Genomic DNA, 21724 nt, shown 5'->3' with positions numbered 1-21724 from the left:
AATGTATCTTAGTGAAAAATTTCTTAAACACTGAAGGTAAATGTGCTGACTTACCCTCATAAGTCTCTAAGAAAGGACTCCGCACCATATACTGCTCAGAATTCCAGTCAGGAAAGCGACCAATTCGAGTTAAAGGTGCAAAGGGCTGGGATCCATAGTTGCTGTAGTCATTAATGATATCTCGCCTTTCAAATTTGCCTTCTACATTCCTCATGCTCTTGGTCAGCCTTCTGAGAGCTACAAGCAAAGCAAAAAAAGTAACCTTCTACACTGCAGTAATTAAGTGGGATTATAACATTTGCAAACTCTGGTATGCACATATGAGCAAGAACACTATTGAATATCATCTTAAAATGTGATTCTTATTAGAAATCTGAAAGGTTTAATCGTCCTGGTTTAGGCAGAGTCCAAATGGTTTTGTGTCATCAGTGGGCAGGGGTGGCAAGAGATTAATCTCCTTCTGTGTTATAGAGGTTCACAAACTCTGCTAAAAAGTGACCATCCACAGCCCATAGCGCAGCCTTAAAGAGATTCTGGAGGACTAACTGTCAAACCGTTACTGTAGTGTTAGGAGTTCCATTTTGCAAACAGTAGTAGGCTGTGAATGAATGAACATAACATAAGAACATAAGAATTGCCACTGCTGGGTCAGACCAGTGGTCCATCGTGCCCAGCAGTCCACTCACGCAGCGGCCCTTAGATTCAATTAGGTCAAAGACCAGTGCCATAATTGAGTCTAGCCTTACCTGCGTATGTTCTGGTTCAGAAACTTGTCTAACTTTGTCTTGAATCCCTGGAGGGTGTTTTCCCCTATAATAGCCTCCAGAAGAGCGTTCCAGTTTTCTACCACTCTCTGGGTGAAGATGAATTTCTTTACGTTGATCTCAAGTAGGCTACTGATGCAATCATAGCTCTGTAGGGAATTCAAAGCTCCGGATAGGACTTTCTTCCCATTTCCTGGACCCACAGGAGTTCACCAGCCCTGGAGGACATGGATGAGGCTAAGCTTGAGGCTTCAGCCCCTTTCTCGCAAACACTGCAGCATGCAGTATATTGATGCTCCTCCACTGGCCATCCAGCACAAACATGAAATGAAAAGGTGTCGAAACCTCCTGAGGAGTCCATCCGTTGATTTTAATAAAGATCAAGGGGTTTTAATGCAGATAGAGATTGCAGGGAAAAAAAATTTGTTTAAAATCCAAGATGGCCACTGCCAAAAGAATCATGCCAAAAATGACTCTAGGGGACTTTACTGAAAAATTAAAAAAAACCCACTGAAATAGGGGTTTTGGAGGTGGGTGACCTGACCCCTGAAACCCTAAAAAATGGAGTTTTTTGACCACCTTTCCCCCTGATTTTCCTATAGGAAATAATGGGGCTGTACTTACAGATCTGTAAAGGTGCCTGTCAGCTTTTTTGCAGCTTGAGAGAATGGAAATGACTTTCTGCCTTAGTTCAATGAAATGGCTCCAAACCAGAAAATGTTTGGGCTGCCAGTTGGACCGAGACCTCCACTCTCACAGAACCTTGATGTGCGATAGGTGTGGGGGGGGGGGGCAAGTACTGAGGGTTGTTACACAGGAAGCCTTTGAGGGTTGTTACACAGGAAGCCCACAGCCTGCATGCAAGCCACTGAAAAATTCAGACGGCAAGCTGGCTCCCAGGGCAGGGATGGCTCAAGGCAATCTGCCGCCTAACATGAGGGATAAGCTGGTGCACCCCCCCCCCCCCCCCGAGCATCCAAAATGGGTGTGGGGCAAGGGTTGCCACAGCTATAAGGCAAGACTGGCCAGCTGCCTAAGGTAGCAGTTTCTTAGAGCCAGAAAAGAGAAAAATGGAAGAGAGCACTTTAAGAGAAATGTATGCCGCATAGATACTATGTTATAGGCTGGATGTTCCTATCTTTGACATGATATTGCCTTGATTAAATAAAATGGATGGAAAATGGGAGAGCTGGGGGAGAGCGAAGAAGATGGAAAGTTGATAGGTAGGTGAAAAGTAGAAAGGAATAAGGTGAAATTTGAGTGGACGGGAGCAAAACAACAAAAAAAAGGAAGGAAAGAGCTAAAAAGGAAAAATCAGTATTACATTACATTACATTACATTACATTACATTAGGGATTTCTATTCCGCCATTACCTTGCGGTTCAAGGCGGATTACAAAAGGTTAATTTAGAAATACAGAGTTACATTGATTGTAGATTTTATAGACATAAACGGGTTGTTGAGGGTGAGGTGGTTTTTAGGAGAATTAATAGTTGGTCATAGTGGAGGTTCTTTTGTTGTTGTTAGTGCAGTAATGGGTAGATCAGATGTCGGTTTTGGAGTTACTAAAAAGGTTGTGATGTTAATGCTGTTTCAGGAAATTCTTGAAAAGTGTGGTTTTTATTTCTTTTCTGAACGTCCTATAGTCTGGAGTGGTCATCAGAAGGTTGGAGATCTGGTTATCCAGCCTTGCGGCTTGGGTGGCTAGGAGGCCGTCGTGTAGTTTTTTTCTTTTTACTTCTTTGATTGGGGGGGGTATGAATGGGGAGTGTGTTTTTCTGTGTCTAGTAGTGGGTGCTTGGATGAGGCGATTATTCAAGTATGATGGGCTGTCTCCGTGTAGTGTTTTAAATAATATGCAGTAGAATTTGAATTGGATTCTTTCTTGGATTGGGAGCCAGTGTGAGTTAATGAAGGCTTCAGTGATGTGGTCGTGTTTTCTCAATGAGTAGATGAGTCTCAAAGCTGTATTTTGGATTGTTTGGAGTTGTTTAATCGTGGTTACTGGGCAAGGAAGGAAGAGGATGTTGCAGTAGTCCAATATACCTAGTATTAGTGATTGTACTATAAGTTGGAATTGTGTTCTTTCAAAGAATTTTCGGACTTGTCTCAGATTTCTCATGACAGCGAATGATTTCTGAATTGTTTTATTTATTTGCGGTTGCATAGTGCAGCATCTGTCTATGGTCATGCCAAGTAGTTTAATGGTGGTTTGGATTGGGTATTTGATTGCGTTTATTTCTAAGTTAGTTGTGGTTTGGACTTTGTCATTTTCGAGAAGGATGAATTTGGTTTTGTCTTGGTTGAGTTTAAGTTTGTGTTCTTTCATCCAGGCTGTGACTGCTTCAAGTGTTTGGTGAAGTTTGTCTGTCATGGTCGGTTTAGAGTGATCAAATGGGATGAGGATGGTGATGTCATCAGCATAACTATAGGTGGTTATGCCCAGATTGTCCAGATGCGTTCCTAGAGAAGCGGTGTAGAGATTGAAGAGGGTAGGGGATAGTGGAGATCCTTGTGGTACGCCGCAGGGGTTTGACCAGGATTCTGACTTTTCTTTGTTTGATTTTACACTGTAAGTTCTGAGTTTTAGGAATCCTTCAAACCATGAGTATACTTTATCTGAGATGCCTATTGCGTCTAAGATCTGTAGAAGGATGTTGTGATCCACTAAGTCGAATGCTGCAGTTAGGTCCAGTTGTATGAGAAGCATTTTTTCCCTGTACTTAGGTGTTGTCTGACGGTATCCATAAGGGAGCCTAGTAGTGTCTCTGTACTGAAGTTTGTTCTGAAGCCTGATTGCGTGGGGTGGAGTAGGTTGTGGTCATCTATGTAATTGGAGAGGAGTTTGGCTACTAGGCCTTCTATAATTTTGACATATAGCGGAATTGAGGCTATAGGTCTAAAGTTAGATGGGAGGTTTTGTGGTGCTTTTGGGTCTTTTTGGATTGGGGTGATGACGATTTCGCTGAGGTCAGCAGGGAATGTGCCTTCTGTGAGCGTGAATTGAATCCATTGTAGAATTATGGTGCGGAATTTTATACTAGAGGTGGTAAGGAGATATGAGGGGCAATGATTGAGGTCACAGGAGGCATGGCTGTATTTTTTGTAGAATTTGTTGAATTCTGACCATTGTATGTTGGGGAATTGTGTCCAAATTCTGTCTGCTGCGGTTGCCTCTTTTCCTGTAGAGTGGATTGTGATTGAGTTTTGATGGGATGGGTTGAGGATGAGAGTGGCTCTGGTGTTGGTAATTTTGTTCTTGAAGTGTTCTGCTAAAAGGGTGGGTGATGGTGGAGGGGTGTTCGTGGTGGTAGTATATGGTTTGGTGTCTGTTAATTCTTTCAGGATTTGGAATATTTTTTTTTGGATGTCAGACAGATATTGTATATTGAGGGAACAAGACAGGAGGAGAGAGGAGAATTGAAAAAGAGGCAACAGCCACTGGAAACAGAAGAAAGACGAAAACAGACAAGTAACTGGAACCAACATGATAGAACATTTCCCATCTTGCCCCTTCCCCAACCTCCAATTCCCATTTATCTTTCAACTATTTCCTATTACCACTTATCAATTCTGCTGCCCGATCCAGGGAAATTTTTTTTCAATTTGATTTCAATGACACAGCTTTTTAAGTTTAAGCATTTTATTTAATCAAGACAATATCATGTCAAAGATAGGAACATCCAGCCTATAACACAGTATCTATGCGGCATACATTTCTCTTAAAGTGCTCTCTTCCATTTTTCTCTTTTCTGGCTCTATCCACTCAAATGTAACTCTTGCTTTATTCCTTTTCACTTATTAATCTAATCAACTTTCTATCCCCTTCTCTTATTCCCTAGCTTTCACTTTTCCCATCTTCCTATTCCCTTTTATCTTCTCCCCATTACATTTCTACCCTCTGTACTCGTTATTCTCTCACTCATCTCCTTCACAACTCTCCCACATGGATTCACCATTTTTAGCATTACCTTTCTTGTCCTTTACTCCACCCTTGTAACCCAGCATTTCCTTCCTTCCTTTCTTGCTCTTCCTCCCTTCCACAAGTCCAACATCTCTCCTTTCTGCCCTTCTACCCCTCCTCCCAAGTCTGACATCTCTTACTTCCTCCCTTTTCTGGCCCCAATCCAATATCCCTTCTACCTTTCTCTGTATATCTTTCTCCCCTCTCCCCACCGTTATCTCTGAGTTGATCATCTCTCCCTCTCTCCATTTCCTCTTCACTAGGCCCATCTCTCTCTCTCCTCTCCCACCCCATTTTCCCCATCCACCAAGTCCATCTCTCTCCTCCTCCCCTTTTCACACGCTCTCCCATCTCTCCATGTTCCCTTTCACTCCTTTTGTCATCTCTCCTGCTCCTTCCGTCCTTTTCTAACTATCCCCCTTCTACCCCCCTCTGCTATCTCTCCCTGTCTCCCCTTCTACCCCCTCTGTCCTCCCTATCCATCTCTCAAATCTGACATCTCTCCCTCCCTTACTCCATCCCTCAGTCTATCTTTTCCTCCTTTCCTCACTTGAGTTCAACATCGCCTTGAGCCTGCATAGGTATGAACAATTCATAAATGGAAGATTAGATTAGATCTCTCCCTTCTCCCACTGCCTCCCCGCCGAATCCAATATCTATCTTCAGGTGGCACTGCTGAGGAAGCAGCATCTTGCTGCCGGCCAGCCTACCTGCTGGTCGGCTCTCTCTGCTGCTCACCTTTCCGGCTTTCACCCATCTCCCCCATTTGCTGTAAAAGTTGCTCGGCAGTGGTGAGCTACCCTGCTGCTGGTCCTGGCATCTACTCTCCACTGTGGCCCACCCCAGTGGAAACAAGAAGTTGTCTAAGAGGGCAGGTCGCAGTGGAGAGAAGACGCCAGGTTGGTAGCAGGGTAGCTCATCGCCGCCTGACAACTTTTACAGCAAATGAAATGTACATGTTGTGATTGGGGGGGGATGGGAAAAATGCCAATTGGGGGAATTGAGTAAAAGTGTTAGATGCTGGAAAGGGGAGCAACAGAGAAAGCCGACCAGCAAGTAGGCTGGCCGGCAGCAAGATACCTCTCCTTCAACAGTGCCACCTGAGGCCGCTGCCTCAGTTGGCCTCATTAGAGGGCCACCCCTGTCCCAGGGGAATAGACCCCGAGCCCTGAAGTAATACACAGAGGTGGTGTGAAAGCAATTGAGGGATTATGAGATGGAGGATCTGGAGTATAGTGCTCCTGATTGTGGCCTATCGGCAAACCCCCCTTCCCCCCAAAAAAACCTGCGCCTCCTGGGGCAGGCCTACCAGCTGGTGAAACCAGAAGTTACATCAGAAGGAGAGACTTGGCAGGAAGAAGGTTCTGGAGCAATCCTGCATTTAACAACATTGCTTCTTTGTCCTATGAATGCTTCTAAGAGACTGGTAGGCCCACCCCAGGAGACAAAAAGGGGCCAATGGGGAGTTGCAGATTTCGTTGAGGGGGTGTTTGCCTGTAGCTATGATTGGGAGCGAGGGAGGGGGCTATTGGACCTGTGATAGGGAGGGAGGGGGCTGCTGGACTTGTATGGGGTGGGGGCTGCTGCTGCACCTGTGAGGGGGGAGGGGGTTGCCTGGGCTGCTGGACCGGCTGGAGCTGAAGGGAAGGAAGACAGTTACTGGATTTGATCTGGGAATTGTGGGGAAAAGGGAAATAGGTGCTGGGCCCAAGTGGTGAGTGGAGTGGAGTTGGAGGGAAGGGAGGGGAGAGGTGCCAGACCCACACTTGGGCACTGAAGGGAGGGGATAGAGGTGTTGGGCCCATGGGAAGGGGGCTAGAGGGGAGGGAGGGAGGGACCTGCAGGGAGGAAGAGAGAAAAGGAAAGGGAAAGAGAAAAGCTGAACCAAGAGGATGAAGGAAGAGTGAGTGAAATATTGAACATAGTGGAGGGAACGAGGAAAGAGAAAGTGTGAGAGACACATTGGTGTAAGGGAGTAAGAGAGGGGAGAAGTTGGACACAGGGAGATATACAAAAAGACGGGTGATGGTGGGCATGGATGGAAGCATAGGAACAGGGACAAAAAGTGGAATGCTGCATGGGGGTGGCTAGACATGGGAGGGTATATGGACACAGAGCAAAGATAGCTGGAAATGGGGGAAAATAAGAATGCAGAAGGAAGATGCTGGGCAGGGGGGGCATAAGGATATAGAGGAGTGATACAGTACTAGAAAGGGACAAATAGGAGACAGAGAGAAGGGAGAAATGTCAAACGGTCAGGAGACCCTGGCAAATGAGTTAAGAAAAGACAAAAGAAAAGAGAGACCAGCGTCTGAGACCAACATGATTTGAAGAATAAAATGACGAGACAATAAAAGGTAGAAAAAATCATTTTACTTTCTGTTTTGTGATTAGAATATATCAGATTTGAAATATGTATCCTGCAAGAGCTGGTGTTAGACATAACTGGGGACACCAAAGCCCAGGCTGTGATTTTTTAGCTTCCAGCTGGCTTAGGGCTCTCTCTGACCAGGGGGCAGTTGCCCTAGTTGTACTCTCCTAACACTATTCCTGTCATTTGTGACTGCTGTATTTTGTTAGTATGACTTTTCTGTGTAGCATTTTGTAATTTGGCTTATTTCTTAATAGTGGAGGGAATATTTGTGAATGGGAGGGGAAACAGGGGTTTTGTTGATCCTTGCTCTGCATTATTTGTGTTTATAAAATGACAATTGTACAGAATATTGTTTCTTTTTATACTTTAATAAAATAATTTCAATATAAAATCATAACTATTCAAGGCTTGTGCGGATGGGATCAGATGGTTTGCAGGGTCAGTGCAGGAACCAACCTCGCGGAGACAGGGTAGGGATGGTGACAGGGACCGAGCTCATGGGGATGGGGACAAATTTTTTCTCTGTGATATTCTCTACTCCCAAGTACTCTAGGGACTGAGTTGGTTCCAGATTACTTTTCTGGAAATTGATAATCCAACCTAGATCTTGTAGGAGCTGGACCATCTGCGTATGAGAACATGTGGACTTGTGGATTTGAGAATTTCCAAACTAGGGAACTGAGCTATACATTGAACAAGGAGGGAGATAGAGGTGAGCCTTGTGGAATTCTACAGGAGGCCTTCCAGGTCTGAGATATGTTGTTACCTTTTCTCACTTTATAATTTCTGGTGGAGAGGAATTCTGTGAACCATTTCATTACTGTACTTCATATGCCTAGCTCGCTGAGTCTGAGTATTAGGAGTGAATAGTCCACAGAATCGAATGCTGCTGAGATGTAAAATTGTAGGAGAAATGATTGTGTGCCCTTGCTTAGGTATACCTTGGCCTTTGAGGTCAACTCCAGTAGGACTGTGCATGGATCGGAAACCATGTTGAGTGTTTTGTAGTGCTACCCCAAAATCCAAGTCCTCACCTGGTGAAACCGGGTCAGCCAGAAAAAAATTCTCATCTCAAGAAAACCGTGGTCGCTTGGACGAAGGCGGGGGAAACTGGACGTGACTGGAGTGGACTTAAAATGGCAGAATATGTGGGGGTATCCTAATTTATTCCTCAGTTAGAATACACATTTTGTGGATACCTTTTGTTTCACGAGTAAATCAAGGAACATTTTTGTTGTTTACCTGCAATTACATCACTTTCTTTTCCAGAGATAAATAAAAAAAAAGATTTGACATTGATATGTGAACATTTCTTAAGAAACAACTAAATATTTCATGGGGTGTCCTAATTTTTTCACATGACTATACATTGGCTTCCCATAAAGAAGAGAATACAATAGAAGATAGCTTGAATGGTCCACAAAACCATGGTGATAACTCTGCAGAACTGAGCACAGACATCACCGTTATGCGCTCCTTTCTCTCCACCAGACCTCATCGGCATTTCAAACTAGCCTTCCCTCCGCCTTTGCATGTACTTCAGAAGAAGCTGCATTAATCTACGTTCGCCCATCAGGGATCCAAGATAGGGAATGACCTTCCAGGCAGCTTCATGGATTAGGGATCTGACTCACATATTCACATTTTAAAATTCGTATCAACAGTTTTGGTGTGCTCTAAAGACGCATCTCTTTACAGAATCTTTTGGAAGTTAGATACTGATTGTTCATCTTGCTGGAGCTTAAAAAATTGTTAATTCATTTTTATTGCTAATTTCTGTGAACTGCATAGAACTTAACGGTATTTGCGGTATACAAGTGAGCTTTTATGTTTATGTTTTATGTTCTCTCTTCATCTGCGACAAACATGCATGTACTATCTTCAGTAAGAGGTTAAAAAGAGACTCACCTTTTCTCCTTGAACCAATAACAAACTCAGCATTCTACCCATCTAACTTTCTTTCAGTGTTCATTTACTCCGATCGAGAATCTTATTGTAAACCGAATTGAATCCTAGTCAAAATTTGCGGTATAGAAGAAAAAGGTATGGTATGGTATGGAAAGTGAGACATGGGTTTTGTTGATCCTTGTTCTATATTATTTGTGATTTATAAAATGACAGTTGTACAGAATATTATTTCTTTTTAAATTAATAAAATTATTTCAATATAAAATCCTAACTATTTGAGGCTTGTGCAGATAGGATCACAGTTTGCATGAACAGAGCAGGAATAAAGACAAGAGTTAGCAGGGACAGTGCAGAGATGGGGTAGGAACAGAGCTTGTGGGAAGGGCGGGGACATACTTTGTTCCCGTGTTATTCTCTAGATTTGTTACCTTTAATATAATCTTTTCGAATTGTTTTTATTTTATTTTCTTTCTCCTGCTGGAGTCTAGACCAACGAGCATCTAGGCGTTCTATGTCAGATTTGTTCTGTTTCTCCTCACGCTTCAGAAGCATTTTTTTTAAGACTTCTAAACGAACTTCTTGCAGCCTGTACATGAACAAAGACCAGAAAGAGAATTAATCAGATATATTTTTCTTTTACATTTCCCCTTGGCTTTCATAATATCCTAAAATTTAAATAATCCATTTGCTTGAAACTTTTCTGCATCCTGTTATTACTTATTGTCAGTCTCCCTAGTTAAGAGAACTGTACAAAATTGTCACAAACAAATTTTAAAGAAATGAATGAAAACCGATCTTGTAGGAGGAGGTGGTTCAAATGTAATAATAATTATAAATACCTAGCATCACTCAAGGAAGCTATAGTAAAAGTTGTAATGAATGAACTGTATTAATTATACGGTATTAAACACTGCAAACTTTGGGGGCCATTTACAGTACATGTTAATGATGTTTGCATATGCTGTTAGCAAATGTTGCCCCCTTGTTAGAAATAATTTCTTAAAGAATATATAAGGAAAAAATAACATAACTAATGCTGTCCATAGAAGGCACATTTATATTTAACTTACTGATAATAAAAATGGGTTTTTCTTCATTAAGGAAAAAATAAAACATTTTCTCCAATCAAAGTCTTAGGCCACTCCCAGTGTTGGAAAGACAGAACAGGTCCTAAGGCCCCCTCCTATATTGGGGTGTCTGGGATATTACACTATTGAGAGGTGTCAGGGGTGTGTACAAGGGGTGTTGAAGTGTCAGGGGGGTGTTGCAATGTCGAGAGGGTGTTGGAAGTTCGGGGGTGCAAAATACGTTTTGTAGGATTTATTGATATTGGTTTTGAAAAAGAATTATATTGCATTTATGGATTGTTTTTACTTTCAAATACAAGGTACAGGCATTGGTGCAAGAGATGCTCTTTGGTAGCTTGTCTTCGTTTCCCATTTTGAAGAAAAATACATCAAGGTTTTGGTCTTATGTCGTCCTGTGGTTGCACTATATTGATGATATTCTGTTTATTTGGAAAGATACTGAGGAATGTTTGTTAGGCAAAGGGAAAGGGAGAGGAATTTCTTTACCACCTTTCTGTGGTTACAATCAAAACCATTTATATATTTTATAAAGGACCTTTAGGGCTGTCTAGAAAAACCTAATTTTGGAAAAATTGCGCAAATTTAAGTTTTTCACATGAATTTGATTCTTTAGAAAATAATTTTTTAAAAAATTTAAAGCCCATCCTGGGATCCCTCAAAGCCACTGATTATATAAAGCTCAGTTTTTCTTAATATTTGCTATTATTTTTGCTTAATGGAGCACATTTCTTGGTATTATAGTTATAACTTTTATGATTTCACACTCAGTAATCATACATTGATAAAAATACATTTTATGTTGTCTGTTTTATTGAAAAAGAACAATAAATCGGTACAGAAATAACACTAGAGTCTCCAATATGCTTATTACAAAAAGTGGGGTCGGATTCTTGTTATAACCTCAAAAGAATAGGAAAACATTCTCTTGTCATGAAATAATGATAGACATTTTATGAAAAATAGCTAGCAGTATTTTATTAGATGAACCTTTAATACCTGCACTTTATTGTGGAAAATAACATAAATTTAATGTACTTCGCTAATAACTAAACACGTACACTTTGGTGTAGTCATCTACCAAATACTCATGCATTCAATGTCTTCTTGAGATAGTCAGGATAAAGCTTGCAATGCAACAAGGTCTGAATCAATATGTATACTTTGGAAAAAAGGCAAGAGAAGGGAGATATGATAGAGACGTTTAAATATCTACATGGCATAAATGCACATGAGGCAAGTCTCTTTCAATAGGAATGAGGGAACATACGATGAAGGTGAAAGGGGATAGATTCAGAAGTAACCTCAGAAAATACTTTTTAATGGAAAGGGTGCTGAACGCTTGGAATGGCCTTCTTATGGAGGTGATAGAGATTAAAAAGTGCATTTGAATTCAAGAAAGCTTAGGACAAGTATGTTGGATCTCTATGGGAGAGGAGGGGATAGTAGATGGCATGATTAGGCAGACTAGATAGGCCACATGGTCTTTATCTACCTTAATTTTCTATGTTTCTATGAGTTTTCTACTTTTTTTCTAAAGAAATGTCTTTCATATGTTTGTAAAGACATACAAAAATACCACCTTTTGGACACTGTTTTGAACTCAATATAGGCTGATTTTCAATTTTGATTACCAGTGTTGTACACTTGGAAACAAATCTCCAGCCACATATCATGGCAGCTGCCCTATGGTCCCTGCCATTGACTGTTATAAAGGCAGAGACTATAGCTTGAATCAAGAAGACTCGACATCTTCCTCCAGCTGCTGGGGAAGTTTATCAGAAAACTGGGATGGGAATGTTATATTCGAGCATATGCAGACAACATCCAAATGATCATCCCACTAAAGAAACAGGGAAAACTAAACAGAGTATCAGAACAGGCCTAGAGAAAATCTTCGGATAGCTTCAAACAAACGGTTTGGTAGCTAACAAAGAAAAAACAGGCACGTGGGATCTCAGAGAAAGAAGAGATAATGGTTACTGTGGATGGGCAGACTGGATGGGCCATTTGGCCTTCATCTGCCACCATGTTTCTATGTTACTTCTAATTAACAAATGGGAAGAAATAGTCCAAGATACCAATTAACTTTGAATGGCAATACCATAAAATCATTCTTAGATGGAGTGAGAAACCTAGGAGTATGACTGAACCCAAACATAGACATGACAATACAGATCCAACGAAATATGAAAAACGTATATTTTTATTTTATTTATTTAGATTTTTATCCTGTCCTTCCAGTAGCTCAGAACGGCCTACAAGTAAACATTCACTTCGAAGTACATTTGGACAATATAAAGACTATACAGTAGTTTTAGTACAAGGACTATACAGCAATTTAAGTAGAGGTTCAGAATGGAGAAGAGAGGGTAGAAGGGAGGGGGAATTTAAGGGGGGTGAGGGGTAGATTGCAATTGTAATTTTAGTTGAAAAGGAGGGTCTTTACCGCTTACTGGATTAAAGGACTTAAACCCTATCTCACCCATCAAGCTATGTCTAATGTAACAATGCAGCAGCACCTCTTCCATACTCCCTCTGTCCCTCTTCCCTGCTCCCCCTGTCCAGCAGCACCTCTTCCCTGCTCCCCCTGTCCAGCAGCACCTCTTACGTACTCCCCCTGCCCCTCTTCCCTGCTCCCCCTGTCTAGCAGCACCTCTTCCCTGTTCCCCCTGTCCCTCTTCTTTGCTCCTCTGGTCCAGCAGCACCTCTTCCCTGCTCCCCCTCACTGCCTTCCAGACTTTGTCCCACCCCCACCCTCCGAAGCCAGATTGCCTGCCTGCCTGCCATCCCCCTGTACATTAGAACTCTCTTCCCCCCCTCCCCCCGCCAGCAGCACCTCTTCCCTGCTCCCAAGCCCTCTTCACATATTTGTAAAATGGCCTAAAACAGAAGTCTGCCATATTGCATTGCAGTTACAAAATGATTTGCAGTGGATCTTTGTACCTGCCTGCCAGCCATCTCCCCTGTACAGTAGAACACTCTCCCCCCCCACTATCGCCGCCGTGCAGCCGACCCCACTGACCCTCCCACCGCAAGATGACCGTCAAGGCCGCATCACACTAAAGACACTGCTTCGCGGCCTTCCCATGCTCTGATTTCCTCTGCCGGCGTCTCTGATGTCATCAGAGACGCGGCCGCTGCTGGAGCTGGGAGGTTTGTGCATCTCGCGGTGGGAGGGTCAATGGGGTTCATGTACGCCGGGATAGGGTGGACGGGGGGGAGGGGGCGACAACGGCGGCAATCTTACAGTGAGGGAGGGAGGGAGTTGATGCGCGCATGCGCACTCTTGCCTGCCGCGGACCTACAGATCATGAAAAATGGAAAACAGAAGCACGCAGGTAAGAGTGCGCATGCACGCTTAGGATTTTATTATGTTATATATAAATATATATATATACATACATATATATATATACACACACACACTCGTATATATAAAGGATAAGTGTATTGTGGTATAAAATGTATGCTGAGTATATACAGAGTAAACATAATACCACCAGTAAAGAAGTTCATGTCTTGTAACTCCTCACAGAAGCACATGTTTTGGAACACCATTACAGAAGCTCATGTATTGTGCTACCATTACAGAAGTTTATGTAAACTGCTCTGAATTGAATCCCCAGTCATTAGTAGTGGTATAGAAGCTTTCAATAAACTGCATAGGTGAAGGACTAAGAATGCCATTGTCAAGGGTACCAGAAGGGCCAGCCACCTCTAGGCAAACTCTATTCTAAGGGGTTTAGTACAGATATAATACCTACTTTCCCCTCCAAGGTGTCCATCATCTTCCCTTCCTTTCCTCCTGTCAGGCTAAACCCTGCTTTTGCAACTTACTGCTGTTTTTGTTACTAGCTACAGAATGCATATTCTTCATTTCTAACTCATGCTCTGCAGTCACATTAAGTTTTGGGTTTTTTTTTTTCCAATTTGAAAATAGACACTCACTTTTCTATTTCAGATTCTCTGAAGGCCCACTCCTTTCTCTCTTGGTCATCCATCATCTTTTTCCTTTTTTCATGTTGTGAGGTATCATGAAGAGGTGGAAGAGATGCTTCCCAGATTTGTTTCTCTCGGGCACGTTCTATCATCTCCACCTCAGCCACTCCTGCAGGGAGACCCCGACCTTCAGGGAATTCAGAGAAATAGCTCTGAGATATACCCATGAAAAACTACACATATCTTTGCATCAAAATATTTCATTAACTGTCTGTTTCACTGTCAGTTCTATTAAGAGCAATAAACAATAGAACTGGAGGCTTAAGGAGCAATTTTAAACATCTCAACCATTTTTGCAGGCACCTGCCATGCACACTTTGGTTGTGGATTTTGCTTTCCATGTGGACTAAATTTGGCTGAAAGAAAGCAGGCATACATTCAAATATGTAATATGTACATTTGTTATTTATACATCTTGGCCAAAACACATGCTCAACAAGGTCTCTCTAATGGCTAAAAGTGCACTAATTGTGGCATTTTTCAAACTTTGAGATATCTGCAGTAAATTTTACCTATAGACTGTTCCATGACCTGCAAACTAAAAATGCACAGTACCCATTGCCAGCACAAGGGTATTGGATACCCTAAACAAAACTTCAACCCTATTGCCCCCACCCCACATAGCTTTGCATCTTTCCCTCCCTCCCCTCTACCTCCCCAACCTGAAGAGTCCAGCATCTCTCAGACCAGAAGGGGTGCCTCATAGAAAAAAAACCTTTTAATCCTGGACAGATACATGTGCATTTGAGTTGAGCTACAGTAGCAAAAATGTAAGCTTTACATTAACAAACAGAGAAAATTACCTGGTACAGGTCTGTTCAAGACCAAGTTAAAAGCCCACCTCTTCAAGACTGCTTTCAACTCCTAATTCCTCCCACCTTGGGTTCTGCATCCCCAACCCTATATGTCATGTCTGTCTGTCCAAGATACATTGCAAGCTATTGCAAGCAGGGACTGTCTATTAAATGGCAAAATATACAGCGCTGCATATGCCTTTCAGTGCTATATTAAGTGATAAAAAGTAGTACAGTAGTAGTATTCTTTCCTCCCCTCCTCTCCAAGGTGTCCAGCATCTATTCGACTTAGAGCTATCTAATTTTTGTAAACGAACAGGGGTCCAAAATGCTCTATGTAACAGAAAAAAATCAAGTTTGTCTCAAAGAAGCAGACACTATACATCTCATCCTCCAAGACCAAATTCGTGACCATTGAGACGCAGTAATTTGATGCTTGATCTCAATGCTCCAAATGTCCCAAAGACCAGTTTTTGGTTTTTTATTCATAAATCCAGATATTACTTTATACCACTGTGCGGCCTGGTGCCCCAGAAGTCCACCTGAAAGCATAAGAATTCCAAGCTATATTGATTTGTGAGATTTTTCCATTCAGGGAACCCCGCCTGAATGGCCTGCTTCGGCTGCAACCATCTAAAACTTTATGATTTACTAAGACCAAATTTATGTTGCAACTGTGAAAACTCAAGCAACTTACCATTAGATAAAACATCTTCTAATGTACGTATGCCTGCCATCTTCCAATGCTTTCAGATGATCTCATCTGGGGCAGCCTCCTTGGAGCGGCTGGGGCACGGGCAGTGTGTCTGGGAGGGAATGCATGGATGGGAGAACATCTCAGGGGAGGAGACATAGGCATCCTGGGACTGTCGGCCAAGTCTCTTCCCTGAAGAAGCCCTTTCTGGAAACGTCAATCGCTCCTCCTAAACTTACTTGCTCCACTTCATCACTTCATCATGCTTCTATTCCTTTCTCTCCTCTCTTCTACCTTCCAAAGTATTTAGATCAATGCTGTCTTGTTAAAATGTTTATTTTATTTTTATTTTTCCTCTAACTCTACTTTTCACTTCTCTATTACCCTCCAGGTACTTTAGTTAGATTGTGAGCCTTCGGGACAGTAAGGGAATTTTTCAAGTACCTTTCTTATTTCTAATCTTAATGTATATTTTCTGTAAACCGCTTAGAACCTAACGGATGTAGCGGTATATAAGAAATAAATTACATTACATTACATTAAAACCGCGGACCATTGACAGAATTTTGTAATGAGTAGTAAACATTTTCCCTTAGTAAGATAATTGAAATGAGGGGGATGGGGATGGGTGGGAGGGATGGTTTTTTGATATTTTACTGAAATGTATATTGTATAATATAATATAAATGAATATTTTTGATGTGATAGGGATGGGAGGGGAGGTTAAATTTCATGAATTTTAGATGATGATAAGAATAACAAAACAAGTGATGTTTTTCAACACTTGATGTAAGTTGTAAAAATGAATAAAAATTATAAATCAAAAAGGTTTCCAGCATCTCCCCTTCCTTTCCTACCATATGAGTTGTTTACAACAGTGTTTCTCAACACGCGGTATGCGTACCCTTAGGGGTACGTGAGCTGCTTGTTGGGGGTACGCGCTGCTGAGGATATTGCCTGCAGGCCTGCCGAAGCTGCTGCCGGGGATCCCTCCCTTCCTACCCTCTATCCACTCACCGAAACTGGGGCCGGGGATCCCTCATTCCTGCTTGCACCCATCCACTGAAGCTGACCCAGAGGGCTTCCCTCCAATGACAGAGCTGATGTCAGAGGAAAGCCTTCCAAGGCAGTGGTGTGTGTTGGGGGGTCCCAGTTACCTCCTTCTGCCTTCAGCAGTACTCGTTGCAGGGATGCACAGGCAGCGGTTCACACACTGCATATAGCTGACCCAGAAACCTTCTCTCTGATGTCAGAGTTGTTGGGCATGAGTGTGTGATTGAGAGGGAAAGAGATGGTGCACATGCAGAAAGGAAGAAAGAGGAAAATTGGGCATAGAGAGCAAGAGAGGAGTGAGGTAGAGATGCATGGGGAATAAAAAGATGAGAGGGAGAAACACAGTAATTATGTACTACCTTATATCGGAAGCCAATTGAAAGAATACTCTACTGTGTTTCCATAGTTTCCATTCTTTCCACTTAAAGTACAATCTTCATGTTAGCCAGTTTTTATGGCTATGGCGGATTTGTACTTTTACTCAAGACTTTAAAGATCAATCCAGGGTTTTGGAGAATAGGTTCCTCTCTCGAGGTTATGCTAAAGGGGCTGTGAGGAAAGAGTATCTGAGGGCTTATGCACAAAGAAATTTGCTTTTACAGTATCAGAATGTAGAGGACAGTGAAAGATTTCTCAGACATTTCACCTCCAACTTTGGTTACAAACTTCTCCATGCAGTGAGGAAGCCTTTTAATTAGTTGATCTTCTGATTTTAATGGCTGCTATTTATTTATTAGGTCGGCTGAAGCGCAGGGCCCGAAGCAGTCCTAACCAGTGTCTTGCTCTCTCAACATGTCACATGACTCCTATATGCATATATTGTAAAATACATGTGCAAATCACAACCATACCTGTATTCCACCTAAACTGCATTTCCAGAAATATCCACGTGCAAATTTCATAAGTGCATACTCATGTAAAAAGTATGTGATCGCACAAGCTTTTAAAAGCCATGTTTCATGTATAAGACACGGAAAAAGCATTATAAAATAATGTCCAGTGTCCTCTTAATGAAATAAGATGATTTCATATAAATGATAACAGAGTTATCTCGTTAGTTGTTACTTCCACTGAGCGCTTTGCGCTTGCATTACAACATAAGGATGAAAAAAATGCTATCAATATGAAAATTCTGCAACTGTTTTGCTGCCTACAACTGAGCATGTTCTTATTCATGTACTCACCCCATGTAAGGCTAGCAAGTGTAAGTAGCTCAGGGATAGATCCAGGCTGGAGCACATAATAGGGAGAATAGGGGTCCGTTTGAGTCTCACCATCACGATAATCTGTCTGAATGCCCACAGAACGCACAAAAGAAGCAGTTGCTCTTGTAATATCTTCTGCTAGCTCTGGCCTAAAAAAAAGCCAGTGTAAGTACACTAAAACATATTTTTGAATAGGTAATACTGTTATTAAGCATTATCAACTTCCTCCTTGAGTTACAAATGCAAATCACTTAATTGCATCTAAAATAAAACGTGTCTTTATTTTCAAATATTCTAGGCACATTTTGCTCTAGACTTACATTTCAACCTGATTTCATTACCGACATCCTCATGCTTATTTAGAGGACCTTTTGCTAATGCTTAGCGCATGCTAATGGAGTTAATGCATGCTAAATGAAGCACGTCCTATTTTATACCTATGGGCCACATGGCACTTAGCATCTGTTAATGTCCATTAGCCCGCGCTAAGCTTTAGTAAAAGGATGTCTTGGAGAGCAATTTTTTTTAAATAGTATGTAGGCCACATTGTGTGAATTGAATAGTTGTGGCCTAGAAATATAAGGAAATAAATAAAAATGCAATTTCCAAAGAGAAACTATGTTATTTCTATTTGGAAATTAGCAAGTATTAAATAAACCCTAAAAATGTTTGTGTGCTTTGCACCTGCTATATTGTGTGGAGTGCACAGAATAATAGCCTGTATGTATTTGAAAAAATAGCAACAGGTGTAAAAGTATGCACCACGATCATACTTTGCCATGAAGCATGTACAGGTGTAGATTTCAGGCATAATTTGAAAGTATATACATAAATTATAAAATATGCTATTCTACTTGAGTACATGAATATTCGAGGTGTGGACATTTACACTAGCTCAAAAGCAGGTGTGACTGCCCATGTTTGCAAGATAGACTTGATTTCTGCTGCTTACGCTAATATTTTATAAAGACACATAGGTGCTTATGGTAGATGCCTACTTGTTCTCTTAAACCAGGTGTTATAAAATTATGTTCAGGACGTGCAGTTTTTCAAAAGCCCTGGGTAAAAGTGCTTGTGAAAATTGCTGCCCCCAAGATTAACCCATCATGCTTAAATGAATTCCTCTTTTTGGGGTAGGAAGTGGGTAAATAATAAAGGGCTCCTTTTACTAAACAGTGGTAGAGGACTCACCTGGATGGTCTTTGCACTCAAGGTCTTTGGTCTGTTCAAGAGAAAAACTTTCCACATCAATCTGTTGGAACTCGGAGAAATTTGATTTGCTCTTCAAACCTTTCAGAGCAGCCTATCCAATCAAGTCCTCCTGGTTCGCAGGGATAATCAAGTAGCGATATATTACATCAACAAGCAAGGACGGATGGGCTCTCTCCTTCTTTGTCAAGAAGTTGAATACATTTGGAACTGGGCGATTGCTCACAACATATTTCTCAAAGCTGTCTATGTGCAAGGGTCTCAGAACACCCTGGCCGACAAACTCAGCAGATTTCTTTGCCCATAAGAAGTGGACTCTCAACTTCAGAGTATTATGCCACATTTTCTCACTATGGGGGACTCCTCAGATAGATCTGCCTCTCCCCACAATCACAAATTGCCTCAATACTGTTCAGGCAGTACTCTCCTCAATGTCTGGAAGTGTATGCTTTTCTTCTGGATTGGACAGGCAAATTCCTATATGCATTCCCTCCAATCCCTCTCATGGGTTATAATGCACCTCGACCAGCAGGTAGAGACTGAGACACAAACTTTTGGCTGTACTATAAGTGGGCTTTGCAGTCTCAAGTACAATTAATCTGTTCTCAGTCTTCAACAAGTGGAGGCACTAAGCCTGCAGTCTTTCCTGGTTTAGTGTAGGGCTGTTGGATGTTTAATTTGACCATCTTGTCCCTGGTTGTGATGCCGGATTGAGCTCGGGGGACTCTTTCAGGGGTCTGTCCAACCTCGGGGGGTGCCACACTCGACTGGTTGAGTCCCTCCCTCTTTTCCCACACCTCCCCAAATTGTCTGGGATCTTAATGTGGTCCTAGCCACTCTCATGAAGCCATCTTTTGAGCCAATGGTTTCTACTCATTTCAAGTATCTCACTTGAAAAGTGGTCTTCTTGATTTCTCTCACTTCTGCTTGTTGCGCGAGTGAACTCCAAGCCTTAGTGATGGACCCACTATTCACAGTATTCAATCATGACAAGGTGGTTCTCTGCACCCATCCTAAATTCACCTGAAAGTGGTCACGGAATTTAATCTCATTCAATCCATCGTGCTACCAGTTTTCTTTCCAAAGCCTAATGCTCATCCAGGAGAAACAGCTCTACACACTTTGGACTGTAAACGTGCCTTGCCTTACTACAAACAGGGAACTAAGCCACACAGGGCAAGGCAGCTGATACCTTTTTGTTATAGCAAAGTACATACTGGTGCAAAAACCTTGTGTTTATGTGAAAACACCATGGAGAAGTCCTTGAAGCAAAGGATCTGCTGGTTCTCATACTTTAGAGGGCTTCTAAGCTGAAAAGCCCTCAGAATTTCTTGTTTGTGCACATAGTTTAAAAGTTTCATTATCACTAGGGCATGAGTTTGTCACTTTCAGTTTGCTATATATTGCGCTGCAGGGTTGTCTGCTGTTGTAGGTGGTCTTCTATGACTGCAAGGTGATGTTGGAAGACTGTTTTCAGGATATCCACAATGCATGAAGTTGACTCGCATACACTGCCCCTATTATAAGTAAATCTTTTTCACACATACAGTATATCATTGTGGATATCCTGAAAACCTGACTGGCAAGGGGATACTCCAGGACCGACTTGGGAAAACACTGGCCTACTGGTTCGATTCCCACTGCAACTCTTTGCAACTCTGGGCAAGTCACTTAACCTTCTATTATCCCAGGTACAAAAACTTAGATTGTGAGTCCAGTAGATATAGAGAAAGTACTTACATACAATACATTTCAGGATATCCACAGAAAGACAGGATATCAAATCCATGCCTTAAAATTTAATTTAAAAGTTGATATAAGACTGCACATAACATAACATTCTGTAAATAAACACTTAACTTACATAGCATATACATGCAAGGGGAGGTGTACACATGCTAGGAGCTTGGGCAGGACTCACACATGCATTACATAAACTACATGCATATTAGTGGCATTTAAACACTAAGGCCCTCTTTTACTAAGGTGCACTAAGCGTTTTAGTGTGCACTAACTGCTAACGCATCCATAGGATAACATGCATGCGTTAGTGTTTAGCGTGCGCTAATATTTAACTGTGCTAAAAAGCATAGCGCACCTTAGTAAAAGAGGGGGTAAGTCTTACTGTATATACTGAAATATAAAACAAGATTTTCTGGCCAAAAAAATGGGGGTCACAGTTTATATTAAGGTTAGCGCCCCCCCCCCCCCCCCCTCCGGACCTGTTGCAGGCCTCCCCTGTGCCTGCTATAAGCCCTGGCGGGCCAGGACAGGAGGGATCCCTCCTGTCTTGGTTGACTCTGACACATCCCCACCATCCTCCCACATCCCAGACTTAAAAAAAAAAATAACAACATCCTACCTTTAAAGCCCTGGAAGTCCAGCGGTGAATTGGGGAAGGAGTGATCTTCCTACGCTCCTGTCCCCTGCAGAGCTGCTATCTGAAATGGCTGCTGCAACCTCATGAGACCACAGGATCTCATGGCAGTCATTCCAGACAATGGATCTGCAAGGGGCAGGAAGATCGTTCCTGCCCTGGTTCACCATTGAATCACCAGGGCTTTAAAGGTAGATTTTGTAAAAGTCTGGAAGGCAGGAGGGAGGCAGGGATGTGTCAGAGTCAACTGGGACAGGAGATGGGAGGGATCCCTCCTGTCTCGGCTCACTGTTG

The 21724-nt window shown here is 42.1% G+C and overlaps 1 protein-coding gene across 3 annotated transcripts in view; it reads right to left on the bottom strand.

Moving 5' to 3' along the window:
* CFAP91 (cilia and flagella associated protein 91) overlaps window positions 1-21724 on the bottom strand; it is a 174408-nt gene that overhangs the window by 76244 nt on the left and 76440 nt on the right. For all 3 annotated transcript variants that reach the window (XM_033941433.1, XM_033941432.1, XM_033941434.1), the window contains exons 6-9: window positions 17824-17993; window positions 14048-14225; window positions 9440-9597; window positions 55-237 (exon numbers count right to left, since the gene is read on the bottom strand). In XM_033941433.1, coding sequence (XP_033797324.1) covers window positions 55-237; window positions 9440-9597; window positions 14048-14225; window positions 17824-17993 — 689 coding nt within the window. The remainder of the gene's footprint in view (window positions 1-54; window positions 238-9439; window positions 9598-14047; window positions 14226-17823; window positions 17994-21724) is intronic.

Source organism: Geotrypetes seraphini, chromosome 4 (assembly GCF_902459505.1).
Source record: "Geotrypetes seraphini chromosome 4, aGeoSer1.1, whole genome shotgun sequence".
NCBI lineage: Eukaryota > Metazoa > Chordata > Amphibia > Gymnophiona > Dermophiidae > Geotrypetes > Geotrypetes seraphini.
The sequence above is the reverse complement of the archived record's forward strand: the minus strand, read 5'-3'. Positions and strand labels throughout refer to the sequence as shown.